The sequence below is a fragment of the Diabrotica virgifera genome, chromosome 6, assembly GCF_917563875.1.
Source record: "Diabrotica virgifera virgifera chromosome 6, PGI_DIABVI_V3a".
NCBI lineage: Eukaryota > Metazoa > Arthropoda > Insecta > Coleoptera > Chrysomelidae > Diabrotica > Diabrotica virgifera.
Window position 1 is genome coordinate 213,863,225 of NC_065448.1, and position 22,546 is coordinate 213,885,770.

A 22,546-nucleotide genomic window follows, 5' to 3' on the forward strand; every position below is an offset into this window, starting at 1 on the left:
ATTCAGCAATATTAACTGGACCAACCTCAGAAATTAGCTAGTTTTTCAAAAAATTTTATAAACAAATTCAATTTTGCGAAAACTATTTAACAGATCTGGACCATTTTTTGCACACTATTTAAACACCATAATGCCCTCAATTTTAGGTATATTTAAACATATTTTAATAAACAATAAAATTGTTATTAACAATATTCAAAAACAGTGATTTTGTCGTCCGTTTTGCAATAACTTTTTTGTTTATTAACCGATTTTCATTTAGCGTATCTCATTCGATGTATCTTTTTGTTCTAAAAAAGTTACCTGTGGACGTCAAATCTCTAAATAAACAAGTTTTTAAGTCATGAGCACAAAACTAAGTTTGACGATTTGATTGTTTATTTAAAAATTGTTCCACTAAAAAATTGATGAATCCCAAGATGGTAGCCTTTTTGTAATTTCTCATACTACACATTTCAACTGTCAAACCTCGTCTTTTCAAATATGTCGAAAAACGGCTTATTTTTTACTAACTTGATTGATCTATAATTCTTTAAACGCGGTTCACTAACTCGCGTTTTGATATCTTATGCAAAAATAAATAGGTCTGGATCACGTGTATGAAAAAAAAAGTTGATTAATAGCAAGCTGAAAATTTGTTAATAGCTTAAGTGTGTCTAGTCGGACAAACTTTGATATATGGATGGGAACACTGGAACAGGGGAAGTTTTAATTGTGGAACAGGTTAAAAATTTGGAACGGTCAGACCACGAAAACGGCACATGTATTTTGTCCGACAGAACAGACTTAGGGCCGGTACTTTATGTCCCGGTTAAACCTCGGTTAGCTAACCGGGGTTTAATCGGGACAGAAAAGTACCCCATAGGGCCTCTTGCGTTGTAATAAAAGCAATTATAATTATTATTATAATTATTTATGAATATAATAATAAGTATAATTGCGTTTATGTCTATGTTTTGCATATATTTATGTCCCGATTAAACCTCGGTTAACTAACCGGCTGTTAACGGAGACATAAAGTACCGGCCCTTAAACTCTTCGAACAGAGATTAAACTCTCATGCAAAAATCAGACTGCTATGTATCACCAAATGGGCGTTTTAATGAGTGGAACATGTAGAATATGTCAAATGACAGGAATTATGACAGATGATAAATAGCAGTCTGATTTTTGCATGAGAGTTTAATCTCTGTTCGGAGAGTTTAAGTCTGTTCTGTCGGACAAAGTAAATGTGTCGTTTTCGTGGTCTGACCGTTCCAAATTTTTAACCTGTTCCTCAATTAAAACTGCCCTTGTTCCAGTGTTCCCATATATCAAAGTTTATCCGACTAGACACCCTTAAGCTATTAACAAATTTTCAGCTTGCTATTAATCAACTTTTTTTCATACGCGGGATCCAGACCTAAAAGATTTAAAAATGATTTAAAAATTTAGTTATTACCTGATCTATTCCTCTGTTATCAGCCATTCCTGGAGTGTCAATGAGACGTATTTTTATTGCTCCATCCATTATTGGAAAAACATAAGTTTTCACGTCCTGGGTAGCAGATTCTCCAGTTTGTATATATTCGTTTTTATCTGGATCTCCCGTAGTAATATCATGTGCGTTACCCTCATTATCAAACACAGTAAACTTGCCAGGAATTAGTACCATTGGTGCATTGTATTTCGCTTCCTCAATATCAATAAAAGTTAGGTAGTTGGCAAATGCATTGATGAAAGTTGATTTGCCAACTCCTGATGCTCCTAATAGTAATATGTTGATATCGGAATTACAACTAACATTTTTCATCTTATCTTCTATGTGGTACTCTGCCATATTGAAGGGCTAAAAGAAGGTTATACAGTCTTATCTGTTTTAATTTTTCATTTTATTATTATTATTAAAGAGAATCTCACAAATAGTAACAAATATTAGTTTAATGATAAAAAGAAAATCATAATATACAGTATGATCCAAAAGTATGGATTAAATTCATTATTTCAGAAACAGACAACTTAAACAATTAGAACACGTAAATTTTAGTTTTTGAATATCCATCGATTGCTATATTATGTGTTTTATATTACGTCATCTTCCTCTTCTTCAGATGCAAATCCACTAATGGATATTAGCGATCAAATTTTCCATTAAAGCGCTGGTGTCCTCGAAAGCGGCACCGACAAACTGCGACCGTAGCACTGTGATGAATTACGTCAGATTACGGTGAAAAATTCAAGGTTCTTCACTGCGGCAATGGAATGTGCAAACTCAGCAAGCGGTGGCATCCAACGCATCCTTGGAAACCAACGCTATTATTTTGCATGGTACAGTTTTTTATGACGTCATTCATCGCAGTGCAAGAAACCCATTATGAACGGCCAGCACGGCACAGCCCGGCACGGCACAGCACAGCCCGGCCCGTCCAAAAACCCATTTGTAACGGCCAGCGCGGCAAGGCACCGGAAAAATGATCATTTGCCATAAATGATAATGTATTTTTATTAATAAAATATATACAGAGAGGGGCTAAATTATCGAATAAATTCATTTTCTCTAAAATGGACGGCTTTGGAAGAAAATACCAAAACAGGTCGATTTTTACTTTTAAATTACAATTTTTTGGCATATACAGTGGAACCTCGATTATCCGTCACCTCTGTTAACCGTCAGGGTCCATTAGGTTATATTGTATACACAAGTAAAAATTGAGTCATCAATTCATTTTGTTTGAGCATTGCGATAAGCCAAACGAAATTCATTGAAATGTACACGTGCAGTTATGCCATCACCGCAATTTTTTTATGTAAATAATTTTTGTTCTTATTCAGGGCTCTGGATTAAATTTCAATTTAAATAGGTAATGATAAATGATACCATACTTTTAGAGTTCTATTTTTAGAATCGCAAGCCGAAAATAAAAATGTACATCACACAAATTATTAGTTAATATCTGTGTGTCACCATAACAGTATGATTTTTTTTTAATGTTCTGTTAACCGTCTTCTCGATTATCCGTCATACCCTTGGTCCGGTGCCCTGACGGATAATCGAGGTTCCACTGTATTTCATACTAGAGACGTCATTCATCTGAGCTTAATGATGTAATCGATGATTTTTTTAAATGGGAATAGGGGTTATGTGGCATCTCATTTGAAAGGGTGTTCAATCCTCTATTCAGTAATATAAACAATAATATCATTATTTATACAGGGTGGCCAAAACAATAATTTTTAAATTACATTAATTGACGCAAAAAGAAGAATGTATGTAATTTATTTAACTCAAAATACATAGTACACTGCTGTCAGTAAATAGAAAAAAATGTTTATTTCACAAATAAACATTTCGTTTCACTTAAATTAAATCACAAACAGCCTCCCACCTACCTCTTGACAGTTTGAACATTTAATTTAAGCGAAAAGCAATGTTTTTTTACCAAATAAACATTTTTTTCTATTTTCTGACATCATTAGAAAGTATTTTGAGTTAAATAAATTGCATACATTCTTCTTTTTTCGTCAATTAATTTAATTTAAAAAGTATTTTTTGGCCACAAATGAGGAGAAAATATATAGGAGATATATATAGGAATATTCTCTATATAGGAGAAAAATGTTACGTATTGTTTTAATTTTATTTTAGAAACGCATCATATCATCTATGATATATTTTAAAAACTATCGCAAAATAAAAGTTTTTAAAAGACATAAACTACACAATTTTAATGAATATGCATCATGTTAAAAAAACGAATTCATGGTTAAAAGATAATGTACGTACCTGTCCATTGATCAAAATGTTCGGATATTTGTACCCATGCATTGTTCTTTTTCTTGCTATCGTGATAACCTGGGTCCGATGCATCATACAAAAATGGGTATTCTCTGACACTCTCAATTAAAAGTTCGTCCATATTATTTCAAAAGAAACAACGCGCTTTCAATTAAAAAATCAACAATATAATATTTTTTAACAATTATGACACACTGGCGCCGACTGGCCGTTGAGGCCGTTCGACTCCAACGGATTTTATTCTACTCGGAGAATTTCGGCCGTTCCGTTTGCGTGCTGGCCTGTGCCGGGCCGGGCTGGCTGCTCATAATGGGTTAACGTTGCATTTAAAACTATACAAATGAATTTGGACTGTCCTGTGCCGTGCCGGGCTGTGCCGTGCTGGCTGTTCATAATGGGTTTCTTGCTTTAAGGTCGCAGTTTGTCGGCACCGCTTTCGAGGAAGCCAGCGCTTAACTCTCTGTTTCTTGCAATATGTATCAGAGATTGTATAGCGCTGGTTTCCTCGAAAGCGGCACCGACAAACAGCGACCGTAGCACTGCGATGAATTACGTCAGATTACGGTGAAAAATTCAAGGTTCTTCACTGCGGCAATGGAATGTGCAAACTCAGCAAGCGGTGGCATCCAACGCATCCTTAAAACCAACGCTATTATTTTGCATGGTACAGTTTTTTATGATGTCATTCATCGCAGTGTTACGATCGCAGGTTGTCGGCACCGCTTTCGAGGAAACCAGCGCTTATATCGTCAATCCCTGTCCATTGTCGTATGTTTCGGAGCCATTTTCTTGCGTCCCATTCATCTCTTGCCTTCAATTTTACCCTCGATTATAACGACACCCCCATCGAACAAGGTTGTAACTCAGTTTTAGCGATTTTACAGGAGAAGCAAAAAACGAAAACATGACTTTTTAAAAATTTGTAGCGAAATGATTAGACTCTTTTACACTAATGTGATATGATATTATTTATATCATAATAAGGGATTACTGTGAGATGTATGTTTTGTAATTTTAATAACTAATGAAAATCTTGAGTTTGATTGAGATACAACCTTGGGATTAAACATGAGTATTCGTAGAAAAAGGTTGTAAGTCGCCTAACAACCATTTTACACTCTCTGTGTTAATTATTTTTCCCGTTTAACAATTAAAAGGTTGTATGTTTTGAGTTATTTGCAGAATAGCTAGGAGAAAATGAGTTTTTAGGGGATATTTAAACAAAATATCAACTAACAGTTTTCACAATTTTAATTGGAAATTATAAATTTTACAATAACAATAATATTCTATCACTATGAAAAAATCATGGTATAAAATATCTCAAATTTTTCGCATTTTTATTGCGTATCTGTAAATATTTAATTCTAGACCATTTTACTTGATTACTTTAGTCTTTTACTATTAATATCTACTTCAAAATTAACATGTGTGTCCTTAAATAGGTTAAAATTTAGAATTTGGTTCTGATTTAATTCAGTTACGGATTTAGGCTTGCCTCATGCTTTGGCATATCGTATCATGGTTATCCATTGGTCTGGAGCATATACGACTTAATGTTTTTTCCGTTTTTCTATAAGGGCATGCATTGAATCACCCTCGTTTTGTGAATGTGCTATTTCGAAAAGTACATGTGTAATGTTAACATTACACTGTTTCACTATATTTATAGAAGTATGTAGCAAAAACTATTCTATATTTATTTTGTCCACCGCAACTATCAAAATGGAAAAAAGTCTTTAAATCCTTTTTTTATTTTCATTTCGATAAATTGACTTATGAAATACACCAAATATGTTTAATAAATTAAACATCCGTGCAACAAAGTTGTCACTCATTTAACAACCTTGTTAATCGTCAAGTATAAAGAAAGTAAATAATTAACATAGGGAGTATCCAGTGTTACTGCCTTTTCACGCTAAAATGGCACACGTAAGTTAAAATACAACTTTTTTCAATGGAGTATTAGCCAAACTATTGAGAATTAAACTACAGTCGGAAAAATGAAAGAATACCCATGAACACACGAACCCATGAACATATAAAACACGCTGTATTTTCCTGTCACCGTGTCACAAAGAAAATTATCCAGTGCAAGTACATGTAACAATAATTATTACATGTACTTGCGCTGGCCAATTTTTTGTGTGACACGGTGACAGGAAAATACAGCGTGTTTTATATGTTCGTTCATGGGTATTCTTTCATTTTTCCTACTGTATGTCGTTTATATTGACGTGTGCACAATTTTTTGCTGAGTTCGCATGTGTTGAAATCTGAAAATAGTTGTAACTTGAGTTACAACCTTGTTCGATGGGGCTGTCGATAAGTTGAAGGAACTGATATTTTTCATTTCACATGATGTGACCCAGATACACCGTGTTCTTTTTCTCGACGGTTTCGAAAAGTTGTCGTTCTTGGTTGATTATTTTAAGGACATCTACATTTGTGATTTTCGCCGTCCATGGTATCTTTAAGCTACTGCGATAAAGCCTCATTTTTAAAGATTATAATCTGTTTATATCTAATCTGTTTATATCATATCTATTGTATATCTTCCGTGTAACCTTCTGGCTCAGATTTTAATGTTGACAACTTACGTAGTTGAGTTGTTACAAACTTACTCCGAAGAACGGTGGCGGATCAGTTAAATTAAACATTGAAAAGTGTCTGATGTCTTCAGGGAATCGGACCGGGGCCCTGCGACTTAGTAATCTAGTATACCATAGCCAGTGAGCTATGACGGCCACTTTTTATGTACTTATTTGGAAATTAGTTTTCTATTCTACTGGGATTTTCTCTTTTTTCCAAATACACCCAATTAGTTTTAGCTAGTCGCTTTCCTATTGGGTAGTTGGATGGGGCACACACTAAGGAGATCTGATACAGACATAGCGAGGCAACCCCTAAAATACACACCACATGGAAAAGGAAGACCAGGTAAGACCCGTAGAAACGTGGAAAAGAAGTGTCGAGAAAGAAATTAATGCTATTGGGAAACCTGGGCAGAAATAAAGATCAGTGCAAAAGATAGGACATAATGGAGGCAGACAGTTGACGCCCTATGCTACGCATGGAGTGAAGAGGAATAAATAAGTAAGTCGCTTTCGTAATAGCTATCCCCTTGCTTTCAACAGTTCTGCACATATTATATTCTTATTCTGTTGACCTGTCTTCTTCATTTTAACGTTATTAATTTATTCGGCTTCCTCGTTTTCGCCATTTCCATTTAACAGCTCATAGAAGAAATGTTTCCATTCGGACATTGATCGTTATCACTTCATTAAGCTCAATCTCATGTCTCTTCTGATCAGCCTCTTTTAGTACCTATTAATTGTCTTATTTCCCGGTATGTACGCTAGTTGCCCATTTACTAAATTTATCCAAAATATACTTAATTTGGTATATTTTTCCTTCTTCTTCTTAGGGCCGGTACTTTCTGTCCCGATTAAACCCCGGTTAGAGGAATTTTACATGACAACATTCCTCTTCTTCTTCTTCTTCTTCTTCTCCTAATGGCGCTACAACCCTTTGTGATTCTTGGCTTGCTTAACAATGTTCTTCCATTCTACCCTGTCGGATATTTTCCTTCGCCACTGCCTGATGTTCATGCTTTTTAAGATCCCTCTCTCTCTCTCTGTCTCTCTCTCTCTCTCTCTCTACGTCTTTTATCCATCTTTTACAGGGCCTTCCTCTTTTTCTGTTTCCTTGGGGCTTCCATCTCTAGATTACTTTTACAGCTCGATTATCTGGCATTCATTCTAGGTGACCAAGCCAATTTAGTCTTTGTGACTTTACAAATCTAACAATATCTACGCTCTGCATTATTACATCCAGCTCGTGGTTCATTTTAATTCTCCACGAACCATCGCTGCATTGGGTTGGTCCAAATATCTTCCTTCCTTAGTATTTTGCGCTCAAATAATATTCTCAATTTCACATCCATATGTGACCACGTTTCACATCCATATGTGACCACTGGTCTAATTACTGTTTTGTAAATTCTAAGCTTAGACTCACGATTCAGTAACTTACTTTTCATCAGAGGTGTTACCAGGATGATCCTAAAGGGGGGGGGTTACATCTACTTGAAGGTCTCTGGCGGGTATGGAGTAATAATGGTGTTAAGCGTATAGAGCTCAAAGTACATCCAAAAGGGGGGGTTATAACCCCCAAAACCACCCCCTGGTTATGCCTATGCTTTTCATTAAGTCTTTGTATGCCTACAAGCACTTATTACCGCTAAGAATCCGTGCTTGTATTTCTTGACTGATGTTGTTGTCATTTATTATTGAGGACAAAATTCCTCTTACCGGGGTTTAATCGGGACAGAAAGTACCGGCCCTTAAGGTGCTATCTCAGGGACGGAGGTCAACAATCATCGTAGAAAATTCATTTGATGTACCATTTTGTCAGGTTGTGCAGCTACGATACTGAGTCTCCCTCCCTATGCTTTTTTTATTGAATATTTCCCTGCATAATCAATTGGAGCAAGTTCCTTTCCCATCCACGTGTAATATGTCCGAAATATTCTAATTTTCTTGTTTTGATGGTATTTAACCTTCGGATGACCAATGGGGGTAAATTTTGACCCCCAATGTATGTTTTTATTTAATAAATTTAGAAATATTTTCAATTTTAAACTCATTTTTTTTTATTTAACTTTAATACCATTTTAGATACCCTCATATTTTGTAGGTAATAAAAAAAATTTCCTATATTTCATGAAAAAAAATTTTTTTTTCTGAATTTGGAGTCATGAACTTCCTTGGCCTTCCATGTTCCAATTTTATATTAAGTAAATCCATCTATTATGTGGAATTGTTTGTAAGAAACATTCCAATATTGAAAAAAAGTTGTTTGTTAAACCTGTGGCGACGTAAATTAGTGTATAGGGGAGAGTTGGACAAAACCTGGTACCACTCCAAAAACCGTCTGTATTTTTTGCTATGTGAGAGTAGCAAATGTTTGCTGCAGATTGAAATATTCTCAAATGACTTAAGTTTGATATGCCAATGTCAATTTATAAAAATATCCTTAGATTTTAAATTTCTTTTATTTTTATCAAAATACCCGGTTTTGTCCAACCGGTATGATAAAACCGGGTAGTAACTTAATTACCATGTAAAAAGACTAATGGGCAGAAAATAAAATATTTATTAAAAGTAGGTGAGCACAAAATCGAAAATCTATGAACAGAAGTCACAAATAAAAACTTCATCTACATCATCATAGGCACTACAGGCGTCATAAGCCCATTTGGTGCAAGACACACATTTTATCTAGCCTTCCTTCACATTATAATTTGAAAATAGTTAACTATAATATAGACACGCATCGTCATTATTATCTTCTTCCTCCAAACTCTCCAAAATGTTGTTTTTGGTGGAGCCCTTTTTACCACGTTTTTTCTTTTTTTTGTCCAGTTCATTTAGTTTTATTTTTTTTGAGACTGGAGATTTTTTTAATTTTTCCTACTAGCTTTCTTACTAGCTTCTTCAACAGAAGAAGCCACATGTTGTAATTAACTAAAAGCAAAAAAACCAGTGCAGAAACTGGAAGTAACAACAGGTCTGATAAAATCGGGTACCCGGTTTTGTCGATTTTCGGACTACCCGGTTTTGTCAAACTCGCAAACAAGACATTAAATGTTATTTGTTAGGATGCCCACGTGCAACCTTGTGTTCCCAAATGAATAAAACTGCTGACTAATGGACGGTAAAATATATTTTTATTACTAAGACATGTGAACTCTTTGAAGACAACAAACGGACTGATGAAAAAATGAACTTGTCGCTAATAAGCCATATATGCACGCAGGCAAGGCCGTCTCAGGACATTTCATTAAATATTGCAGCGAACATGCCGCCCCTCCTTGAAAGCACAGTCTTTCAAGATAACTAAAACTAAAGTTCCTATTATACCAACAAAACAATGCAACAATATAACCTAAAACCAAAAAATGATGTCCTAAAACAAACGAAAGTTTCTTTTTTCCCTATGTCTAATTATCCATCGGTAACACGCAAATTTTTGCCACCGCACGTTTAATACAGTGTCCATTACTCGTTTTGAGCGTCACTACCCGCACAATACCGTCCTTTCCAGGATGCACCTCCATTACCCTTGCCAAAGGCCATTTCATGGGTGGTACCCCACTCTCCTCCAAAATTACTATTTGTCCGGGTTTAATCTGGTCAGCTGAAGAACGCCATTTATTTCTTTCTTGCAAATTTGCCAGATAACCCTTGGACCATTGACTCCAAAAATGTTGCATCATCTGCGTTACCAATTGGAACCTTTGAATACGACCCGGATTCAGATGTAGAATGTTTTCTTGCGGTAACGCCACCAATGGACAGCCAATTAAAAAATGCCCAGGAGTGAGAACATTAAAATCAGTAGGATCCTCAGAAAGAGGGGTCAAAGGACGGGAATTTAAGCAGGCTTCAGTCTGCGCAATTACCGTATTCAACTCATCATAGGTGAGACTAGTGTCCCCAACAACCCTTTTTAAATGATATTTTGCCGATTTTACAGCCGCCTCCCATAAACCACCGAAATGTGGAGAATAGCTTGGTATAAAATGCCAGTTAATAGACAATTCAGATAAGTATCTAGCAAAAGTACATTGACTTACCCTATCCCGTAAAAAATTAAATAAATCCTGAAGGTGATTGTTAGCCCCTACAAAGTTGCTTCCATTATCCGAATATATATCCCGTGGTAAACCCCTTCTGGATATATATCTTTTAAAACAATTCAAAAATCCCTGAGTAGTTAAGTCATTTACCAATTCCAAATGACAAGCCTTGGTCACCAAGCAAACAAAAATACACAAATACCCCGTAATAATTTTTTGCCCTCTAAGCTTATGAGCCCTTATATGAAACGGACCTGCATAGTCAACGCCACACCGTTCAAAAGGTTTACTAGGAGTTATGCGACTAGCCGGTAAATTTCCCATTTTTTGTTTAAGAGGAAACAGTAGCGATCAACAGGTAGCGAAAACGCGTTCCAAGATTGCGGCTGTAATTTTGAATATTTTTTTGAGATATTTGGCACACGTATTCGTAATATAATAAAGAATGGCGGTACAGAGCCCAATTTAAAAAATATATTAATACGTGGATATTACTTTGTAATTAAATACAATATTTAAAAAACGAGCCTGTACCGCCATTAAGAAGAACAAAAAAATACACTTTCTTCAAATAAAATTTTTTATCCGATGCCTAGATTTTGTGTCATTTTGGAACTACTAATGAAATAAAAAATTTTAGTAGTTCCAAAATGACACAAAATCTAGGCATCGGATAAAAAGTTTATTCGAAGAAAGTGTATTTTTTTGTTCTTCTTAATGGCGGTACAGGCTCGTTTTTTTAATATTGTATTTAATTAGAGAGTAATTTCCACATATTAATATATTTTTCAAATTGGGCTCTGTACCGCCATTCTTTATTATATTACGAATACGTGTGCCAAATACCTCGAAAAAATATTCAAAATTACAGCCGCAATCTTGGAACGCGTTTTTGCTACCTGTTGATCGCTACTATATCACCTTAAGATGCAATGGCTTTGCCCGAAAACAGGTTATGCACTTACGTAATATATCCCGAACCACGCTCCTACCCGATATAGGCCAATAGGTTAATCTCTCAATATTTAATAACGTTTGCGCACCCGCATGCAAATTTCGATAGTATTCGTTTTGTATTATGAGTCTTGTTAACTTATGTGATTTCGAAAGTATAATCGGATGCTTCTGGTCGTACCCTACCTCAGCATTCTGTATTCTTCCTCCTACCCTTATTATACCCGAATCATCTAAGAATGGATTTAAATATATTATTTTACTTGAATTCAAAACCCCTTTTGATATTTTCAGAGCTTGCCAGTCTTCATAAAAACTCTGTTTCTGCGACAATATTATTAGTCGTCTCAAAGCTGTTTCTTGTTCGTCATTTGAGAGAACTTTACTTAAAACCCTTTGTTCCCTTTTTAATTTAGAATTTTTGTAGAATCTAAATATCCAACCTGTTACATTCTTTAATCGTTTAAGACTAGAATATTTTTCGAATATGTCCTGTACTAAAATTGAAGAAAATACCAATTTTGGCTTTCTAATTTCTGGCAGCTCCTCTACTTTAACACCTGATTCTGTTTTAGACCACACTTTTTCGTGCAGTCTTAAAAAATTAGGACCATCCCACCACAATCCAAAATCCTTGAATTGCTCTGGTTCTATTCCTCTTGATAAAACATCCGCTGGATTTATCTCTGACCTAATATGTTCCCAAGAATTTTTATCCGTTAACCGTTGAATCTCCCCTACTCTATTTGCTATAAAAGTTTTCCATTGGCACGGTTCTCCCCGTATCCATGCCAATGCTATCGTGGAATCCGTCCAAAGTCTTACCTTGGTAAACCTAATATTTAAAGATTTAATTACCTCTTTAGTCAATTTTGCTCCTAAAAGAGCAGCACATAGCTCCAGTCTTGGCAAGGATACGGACTTCAAAGGAGCCACCCTAGATTTTTAACAAGCTAAATTTACATTATGCATGCGTACCGTTAGCATCCGTTGATCTTATGTAAATAACCGCTCCATAAGCTACCTCGGAAGAATCCGTAAAGCAATGAAGTTGAACATCCGTTGGGTTTTCACAATAAATTTTTCGATTTATTTTTAATTCTTCCAGAGCCATCATTTTATCCCTGAACCTGCTCCAGGACGAGTGAAGTTCCTGAGGTAATGATTCATCCCATCCCAATTTCATCTGCCATAATAGCCTAATAAAATAAAAAAAATCAAAATGTAAATTCGTACAGGTTAAAACAAATTTTATATCAAAGTTTAGGTGGGTACAAAAGATATTTTCAAGAAAGTATCCAAATCATACAAGGGGATCATTGTTTAAATAATTAAAAAGGGGTCATTTTTGCAAAAAAAATACTTTTTTAACTGCTGAGGTAATTCACTTATTAATGAAGGTCTATGGAATTTTTTTCTGCAAAGTTGAAGGGTAAATCTTTCACATAAGATTTACTATATTAAATTTAACCCCCTATTTATTTAAATAATTGTATATAAAACTTTAAAAACAAATTTGCAAAAAATTATTTTTAGCGTTTTAAATAAGCACTATAAAATATCTTGTTTTACAGATTAAGTTGCGCTATGTTACCAGTATTAAGCAAAAAAAAATTGGTCCGAAAATATTTACTATTTTTTGAGATATTGAATTTGTTTATTAAATGTTGCTATATTTTCAATTGCAAAAACGCGGTTGTTGCCAAAGAAATATTCACCTGCTAAGATCTCATTATTTTTATTTTTATGTATATTTTCGATAAATGTATTAATAAATTTAAATTTCATTTAAACTCCCCCCCTAAAATGGCATTTGAAAATTATTCAAATTTGTTTATAATTTATTTTTTTAATAACGTCGCGGGGATTAAGTATTTTGAAATTCCGTTTCGATAATTGGGTTCCTGGGAATTTTTTACTAATTAACAAAATTTTTTTGTCGTTTTTTCTTCTTTTTTTTCTTGTAGTTATATTACTACGAGCCCTTTTAAGGCTAAATTTTATTAAGAATATCGAATCTCTAAGTTGTAGAATCTAGACCTAAAAATATTAAGATTTAACTAAAATCTCTTAAATAAAAATGTGGCTACTTACTGAGTTACAGGGTGTTTTATTTAAAAATTTAAAAAATATTGTTACCAAGTACTTATAACTATTTGACGTATCCTTATCATACGTGGCAGAAAGTGTGGCTATTATACACCCTACTAAATTGTGATTAATAAACGTTTCTAGCTAGTTCCAGAGGCGTACGACAGGGGATAGTGAATGATTGACCCTTCCCAAATTCTACGCCACTGAGTGAATTAGTATTTTAGCGAAATTTTTCGATTCTCCAATATTTTGTATGTAAATAGCTTTATTGGTATCGATAAAGTCATCAGTTTGAGAGATATTGGAAGTTTAAAATGAATGAATGAATGAATCAAAATAACTATGCCGTTTCATTTTTAACGTCCAATATCTCGAAAACTAATGACTTAAGCGTTACCAGTAAAGAGTATATTATTTACTTAGAAAGTGTTGGAGAATCGAAAAATTTCGCTAAAATAGTAATTACCTCAGTGGCGTAGAATTTGGGATGGGTCAACCATTAACTATCCCATGTCGTACGCCTCTGCTAGTAGCTAGAAACTTTTATTTATCACAGTTTAGTAGACTGTATAGTACCCACACTTTTTGCCAAGTATGATAAGGATACGTCAAATAGTTTGAAAGTACTTGGTAAAAATAATTTTTAAATTTTTAAATAAAACACCCTGTAACTCAGTAAGCAGTCACATTTTATTTAAGTGATTTTAGGCCATTCTTAATATTTTTAGGTCTAGAATCTACAACTAAGAGATTCGACATGTTTAATGAAACTTAACCCTAAAAGGGCCCATAGTAATATAACTCCAAGAAAAAAAAAAGAAGAGGAAAAAAAGACATTTGAATTTATCAATACATTTATCGAAAATATACATAAGAATAAAAGTAATAAGATTTAATACAGGTGAATATTTTTACAGGCGTTTTTGCGATTGAAAATAGAGTAACATTTGAAAAACAAATTCCATATCTTAAAAAATATTAAATATTTTTGGACCAATTTTTTTTTATTAATACTAATAACATAGCGCAACTTCTCCTGTAAAATAAGATACTTTATAGTGCTTATTTAAAACGCTAAAAATATTTTTTTGCAAATTTGTTTTTAAAGTTTTATGTATAATTATTTAAATAAATAGAAGGTCAAATTTAATTTAGTAAGCCTTATGTGACAGATTTACCCTTCAACTTTGCAGAAAATATTACTATAGATCTTCATTAATAATTGAATGACCTCAGCAGTTAAAAAAGTATTTTTTTATTATTTAAACAATGATCCCCTTGTATGATTTGGATACTTTTTTTAAAATATCTTTTGTACCCACCTAAACTTTCGATATACAATTTGTTTCAACCTGTACGAATTTACATTTTGACTTACATGTAGTGTAATTTTATTTTACTAGACTATAATGTTTGTATTATTAATTTTGCCGTTATCATCACTGGACTAACTAGGCCTAATGGATCAAATACTTGAGCTACGACAGATAGAATGCCTCTCTTGCTCACCTTATCCTTTCTTGTATCAATCGTGATTTTAAAATGCAAAACATCTTCCTTTGAATTCCATAATAATCCAAGTGCTTTATTAATCCCATCTTCCGCTAAATAATGTTCTATATCCCCTGCTGAATGAGACTCATCCTTAAGAACCTCTGGATGATTTGACTTCCATTTTCTTAATGGAAGAGATCCTGAATCCAAAATACTACTTATTTCCCCTTTTAAACTTCTAGCTTCTTCGACCGTGTTTGTACCCGTTATTAAATCATCCATATAGAAATCACGCAGTATAACTTCACTTGCCCTTTGATATTTATCCCTTTTTCCCTCGCTAACTGTAATAAGCATCGAACCGCTAAATAACTAGATGGAGCTAACCTGTAGGTGACCGTGTTCAACCTATAAACTCCTACTTCGTCTTGCGTTGAAAATCTCCATAGAATTCTTTGAAATTCCCTGTGTGGATCATAAATCAAAATTTGCCAGTACATCTTAGCTATATCAGCTAAAATGACTATAACATGTTCCCTAAACCGTAACAAAATATTAAATAAATTATCCTGTAATTTAGGACCCGTCATTAAAGTATCGTTTAGTGAGATTCCCGAATCGCTAACCGCGGACCCATCAAAAACAACCCTACATTTCGTAGTGATGGAAGAATCCTTGAACACGCCGTGGTGACAAAGATAATGAGCAGCTCCTGAGACTTGATTCTCGTATTCAATCTTGGACATGTGCCCTAACTGGATATATTCCTTCATAAAATCATGATATTGCTGCTTCATGTCGGCGTTCCTTTCTAATTTCTTTTCCAAATGATTAAATCTTTTTAACGCCGTGTCATAAGATTGGCCTAACTTATCCACATTATCCTTAAATGGATATTTCACAATAAAACTGCCTTCCGAGTTTCTTTCCGTAAACTTTTCAAATAATTGCTCACATCTTCGTTCTTCCGCTGTATGAGGTGTAGCTTCCTGGCATTCATCCAAGCTCCAAAACCGTTCTAATTGCGCTTCAATATTTTTATTTTCCGTGAAATTGCAACTTCGTTTTTTGCGCTGGGCGTTAACTCCTGATATAGGCCCCGATACAATCCAACCCAATTTGGTTTTTTGAATAAAAGGTCCCTCTTTATTTAGTTTGAACTGCCCTATACAAAGTAAATCCCAAAATACAGTTGCTCCAAGCAGCAAATCTATTTTATTTGTTTTGCAAAATTCAGTATCCGCTAGAGTAATATTTTCCGGAATTTTAAAAGTGTTCAAATTCATACTATGTGACGGTAGACCGTCAGAAATTTTATCAATGACTAAGAAACAACCATCCATTTGAAAACTATTACATTTAGACCGCACCGTTAAGTTAACCGAATCTCTTATGTTTGTGCAATTCTGTCCTATCCCTTGTACCGGTATATTTACTGTAAAGGATCTTAGTCCTGTCTTTTCCCATAATTCTCTAGTCATAAAATTTGATTGTGAGGCACTGTCTAATAGTGCTCTACAGTTAATGAATTTTCCCGATTTTCTTATTATTTGTACCTGTGCAGTAGATAATACAATCTCTCTTGAATCCGTATTTTCCGATATCCTCACCGATTTGTAACTGTGAACAATATCCTGTCCACCGGTCCGCGTACCTCCTGTATTCCTTTGAGATCTCGAATTTTCATTATAATTATTTCCCGAATTATCCGCTGTGTTAACAGTGCCTTCCCTATTATTGTTATTACCCGAGTTATTCCGATTTACCGTATTATTTGCCGTGTTGTTATTATTAACTCTATTTCCCGTATTATTTGCCGTTTGTGGTGTCCCGTGACCAGCCACATTTGCATTTACCGAATCCGAACTATTTCTACCGAAGTTCCCTGAAAAATGTAGCAGAACATTATGTTTCCGACCACAAGCACTGCAACCTGGCATAGTACAGTTTTCTGCCCTATGATTCCACTTTAAGCAATTCCAACATGCGTTTGAGTGCTTAACCGCATTCCTACGTTCAGCCATAGACATATTTTGAAACCCCCTACACTCAAATAAAGAAATAAATAGTGAGATCTGCCGCATACAGAACACCCATTAGAAGCAGCGAAGTATGTATTTTTTACAAATGCTCTTTTTCCGTTTGAGCCCGTTTTTCCGTATTTTTACTTGTACCCGCATTCTTAGAACCATCGTATAAAGGCTCCAAATCCCTCACATCTTTTTTCCAAAAAATCTAAAAATTTTTTCATCGTGGGAAATACTGTAGATGATCCAAGCCTTTTCCACTCATTTTTTGTACCCTGATCCAGTTTTCCCTCCAGAATATAAATTAATAAATTATCCCACGTATCTACCGGCTGTTTTAAAGATTTTAAGGCCCGCAAGTCCCTCCGAACAACGTCTACAAATTTTCGAATTTGAACTGAAGATTGTTTTTCCAATTGAGGATACATAATTTAATAACGAATCAAAATGACTTATCGCGATTTGTTTTTTATTTTCATACCTGGATTGTAGCAGGTCCCATGCTTCACTATAATTTTCTTCCGACACCTCCAAAGCCCCTAGAACTTCCGCGGCATCCCCTCTTAGCGCCCGTTTCAAGTAATAAAATTTTTGAACACTTGTTAGCTCGTTATTTGTGTGTACTAACACCTTAAAGGTATCGAAAAACTCCCCCCACCCTAAATATGACCCTGAGAAACACGGAATTTCCATAGCCGTTAGTTTAACATTTTGTCGAACAACCCCCGCCTGTGAATTGTCTAAATTACTTACATTACTTCCAGAATTATTCACATTAATATCATTTTTTAACTTATTATCGGCTAACGCAATAATTCTAAAATACTTATCTTCGAAACTAACCCTTTCCTCTAATTGTTTATCTGAACTATCCAACTTTTCAATTTCTAACTGGACTTCTGCAAATTTATCCAAATTTTCTTCACATTTCGATTTCCGAAGACGCAATTCCATCAATTGATCATTCCTTATATTATTTATAAATGTTTCAAATCGGCTTAATTGACCTTTAATTACTCCTCTTCTAGCAACTAACTCTGCTAGATCATCCATTATAAACGAAAATTAATTAACCAACAATTATTAAATAATTAACCAAATGTATTATCAAATTAAATTCTCCAATTATAAACTCCGGAAATAAAAGTAATTAAAATCAAAATTTACTACCTATGACAAATGAATAACATGCAATAAACACAGACCAAATTATGCTGTTTTTTATCGAATGAAATATAAATAGGATATTGGCTCACCCACTGTTAATTTTATTATCGTCGTATACCAGATACCATGCCACTATTAGCTGAAACTTGATCCGCTGATTCCAACTCACGTCTTTATGTTCTTTGTTTTCCGTCCGTTGAACTTGTAAAGCAAAACACTTAACCGTCTTCGAGTCCCACTTGTTGACTTCACCCAATTTTGAACCAAAACTATTCACTTATTACGTCACCGTCACCACGTTGACGATGTATGTCTTAGTGTAATCTAATTAAAATTTAACTGCTCCCTTGACCAATTTACATCGGCACTATAGTGAAATTTGATCCGTCTCGAATGGACCAATGTTAGGGTAAGCACAGAACAAGTAAGTCGCGGTGGAGCTGTATGTGTCGGTCGCGGTCGATGTCGACATCCATGTAAAACAAACACATTGTAATGAATGTAAGCGAACAGAGTAGGTAAGTCGCGATGGAGGTTTAGCGCGATGCCATCCAGGAGGTTTATTTACATCGATGCTTTTGTTGAAAATAAAATTAGTTTGTTATGTTTTGTTTGATACTTTTTATATAATCCCTTTTTTGTATTCAGTTTATTTTTGAATTTCTAAAGTAATTAAATTCAGTAAATTTTTGAAATATGAATGAGGATCTTATTATTTACAGCCAATTGATAGTGGTTCTAGCTCGACTGACAGCGCAGGTGACCTCCTTGTTATGTGCTATCGACATCGACCGCGACTTAACTAGTAGCATCCACCGCGACCTACACCTCCACCGCGACTTACTTGTTCTGTGCTTACCCTTAGGATGCCCACGTGCAACCTTGTGTTCCCAAATGAATAAAACTGCTGACTAATGGACTGTAAAATATATTTTTATTACTAAGACATGTGAACTCTTTGAAGACAACAAACGGACTGATGAAGTGATGAAAAAATGAACTTGTCGCTAATAAGCCATATATGCACGCAGGCAAGGCCGTCTCAGGACATTTCATTAAATATTGCAGCGAACATAAATTTTTAAGTTATGAAATAATATTCAAAATTTTTTGGCCAAATTAAACGTAATGTACTAGGTTACATGTATTAAATTTTGAAATGGCCATTAGTTATTGATTAGAGGAGAAAACAGCTAGAAACTTACCTTAAAAATCGAGTTTCCTGCATCAAAAAACAGGTGAGGTCTTACTGCTCCGGCACAGATTACTCAAATGAGGTAGAAATGAATACACACGACTGTTGGTGATAAAGGGACACTCATTTTAAAATAGATAGCAGCAGACAGTTAGAAGAATTAAGGGGTATTACCCGGTTTTATTAACCTACCCGGTTTTGTCCAACTCTCCCCTATTTTAAAATTTCTTTAGTAGTTCTATATTCTATGTTCAGAATGATGATTCCTGTTTTGGTTCAGTTGTGATTAGCGTTACCAGGTGTCCCGATTTGCGCGGGACGTCCCGATTTTCAGGGGTCTGGGGACGCGTACCGACTTGTACCTGATCGGGACACTAAATGTCCCGATTTTCGCCCACGAAAACCAATTTCAGGAGGACTTGCAGTGAATTTTATAACTATGTTATAAAAAACAAGGCACTCCTAAAATCGGCAAAATCGAATGAAAAATATAATTTTAAAAAATAAATAATTTACTGAATCTACGATTTTTTTTGTAATTTCGTCTGATTATTATTATTATGTAGGATTAAATACATATTATAGAAACACCTTGTAGTCCAGTAAATGAACGGGAAATAATGCGATACGGGGATAATGCGAAATATAATATAGTTGGGGGTGAAAAACCGTGCGTTTAAAAAAGTCCGGAGATGGATGAATTTACTAATTTTAAGCAATTTTAGTTCTATAGAATTTTAACTTAGTTAATACTTTTCGAGTTATTTAAGATTGAAGATGATTATTTTTCGACAAAAAAATCACGTTCTCAGACGATTTTCACAAATAACTCAAAAATTAAGTATTTAATCGAAAAAAATATTCTTAGCAAAATAATGTACTAGCATAATATAAAAAAATGAAAAAAAAATGTGAACTCGTAAAGTCTATACCCAGCAAAAGCAAATTTGTAGCTCATGAAAAATACGTTCTTATTCGTCAAATTCCAAATCAAATATTTCAACGTGGAATAACCAAGAAATGAATTACTTTTCGGGAAAAACCAATTAAAACTTTTTTAATAAAGCTTTATTTTTATGTTTTAAAAAAGTTCCTAGCATCAAAACTAAGCGAGTTATGCTCAAAATCAAGTTGATTCATTTTTTTTTGGTAAAAAAATCGTGATTTTTTTTTTGGTAAAAAAATCGTGAAAATCTACCCCTACTTAGCACCCCAAATGAAATTAACCGTTACCGCTTTACAAACAATTAATGTATTTTTTACACAATTGAAAGGGCCTGAACGAGTCACTAATCACGAGTGTATGCAAAATATGAACAGCCATACTTTAACCAATTTTAGTCTTACAGAAAAACAAAATGAATCTATCATATTTATAAAAGCAAAACCTACCTACTTTTTACTCCTTGAAATTTTTAGTCTCCCTAATAATTTTTAAATTATTTGGAAAAAACATTTTTTTACTGTAAATCCATTTTTTTTTAACTGAGCACTCCCAACCGGTAAACCTTACAGATCGTATAAACAATAGACATATAAAGTAAAAGGTAAAGCAGTAACGATTAATTTTATTTACGGTGCTAAATAGGGGGAGATTTTCACGATTTTTTTTTTATCAAAAAAGGGCCAACTTTATTTTGAGCGTAACTCGCTTAGTTTTAATGCTAGAGGCTTTTATATAAAACAAAATTAAAGATTTTTTACACACTTTAAAAAATTTTAATAGGTTTTGCCCGAAAATTGCCTAATTTTTTGGTTATTTCGAGTTGAAAAATTCGATTTGGAATTTGACGAATAAGAACGTACTTTTGATGAGGTACATACAACTTTGCTTTTACTAGTTTCATAGACTTTCTAAACATACAACTTTTTTGCTTTTTTAAAAGCTACATTTTTGCTAAGAATATTTTTTTTCGAAAAAAATTACTCGAAAAGTATTGACTTAGTTAAAAAATTATATAGAACAAAAGTTTTATAGGGTTAGTCAGTTGATCCATTTTGGGACTTCCTTTACCGCGCGTTTTTTTACCCCCGAGAAGGGGTAACTATAACTGTCACCCCCCAAGTAAAAGCAACCAACAACGGTACAAGTTCAACTTTGAAGTAGACAGTAAGTAGAACCTAAAACCAGATTTTCATGCAATTCGGAGTTCTCTGAAAATTACACTCCAAAACGGTCATTAACTGGGCTATTGTTGTTCATTTGTCCCGATCTACAACCGTAAATCCCGATTTGTTTTTGCTTATGTACCGATTAAAAACAAATCGGACCTGGCAACACTAGTTGTGATTGAAATATGTTTTACTAATGTTTATTTATCATTTATTGATACAATATTAACATTAAAATTACGAATACATTATTTTATTTCTTAAAACAACTTATTTCTTTTGTCAATTGTCATTTTTGACTTGGGATCATTTTTACCCCCGTTCTTAACACAAAAAGGTTGGTCATCGGAAATCGGAAGGTTAAGATTCCCATTTTTTTGATTCAGTACAAAACTACATTTTAAGAGAAGTTGGCCTATATTGGGTTTATTTTAAAAATGCTGAATATGTATTCGTAATGTATATTATTTTATCTTCTCGCATTTTTATGGTTTGTTTAATATTAACAGATGGATTGCGTGCTTATATTATAAACATTTTTCTAATAAAATTTATGTTTCCTTGGATGGACTTGCTCTTGAGAACACTTTAAATCATTGAATGCTGACTGCTGATCTTCACATTTTTTACATAATATTATATTATGTAATATAGATCGCTAATTCTTCAAAAATTTTTTCCTAAAGTTTGTAGTTAGGCTGTAGGTATACTGTATACTTAATTTTCTAATATTTTTAACTAAATTTATTGATTCTACCAAACTAAGAAAACTCATAAAAATAAAATGGTTCACAGTTTGGAAAATGTTAAGCAGAGTTGAATTTTGTGAAGCATGTGTTAATACTCTGGGCTAATTAGCAAAATACAAGGCAAAGTTATTTACCAGCAATTTTATTGCTGGAATCGAATCTTCTTATTGTATGTATTAATAATATAGATATGCAATGTCCGCAGATAGTGTGCTACTTTTTTTATAAACAAAATGGCGCCCGAAAATCGTGTTTTTTTCAATTTTTGCTCTATAACTCCAAAGATTTTAACTTTAGACCAAAAACACCCCAAATAAAAATTCACCGCAATTAAAT

At 33.9% G+C, this 22,546-nt stretch overlaps 2 protein-coding genes across 2 annotated transcripts in view; both read right to left on the reverse strand.

Moving 5' to 3' along the window:
• Positions 1-22,546, reverse strand: part of LOC126887197 (protein abrupt-like) — a 285,519-nt gene that overhangs the window by 147,360 nt on the left and 115,613 nt on the right. The window lies entirely within an intron of this gene.
• LOC126887195 (uncharacterized) overlaps positions 1-22,546 on the reverse strand; it is a 95,602-nt gene that overhangs the window by 59,619 nt on the left and 13,437 nt on the right. The window contains exon 2 of the mRNA XM_050654588.1: positions 1,442-1,828. Coding sequence (XP_050510545.1) covers positions 1,442-1,819 — 378 coding nt within the window. The 5' untranslated portion in view covers positions 1,820-1,828. The remainder of the gene's footprint in view (positions 1-1,441; positions 1,829-22,546) is intronic.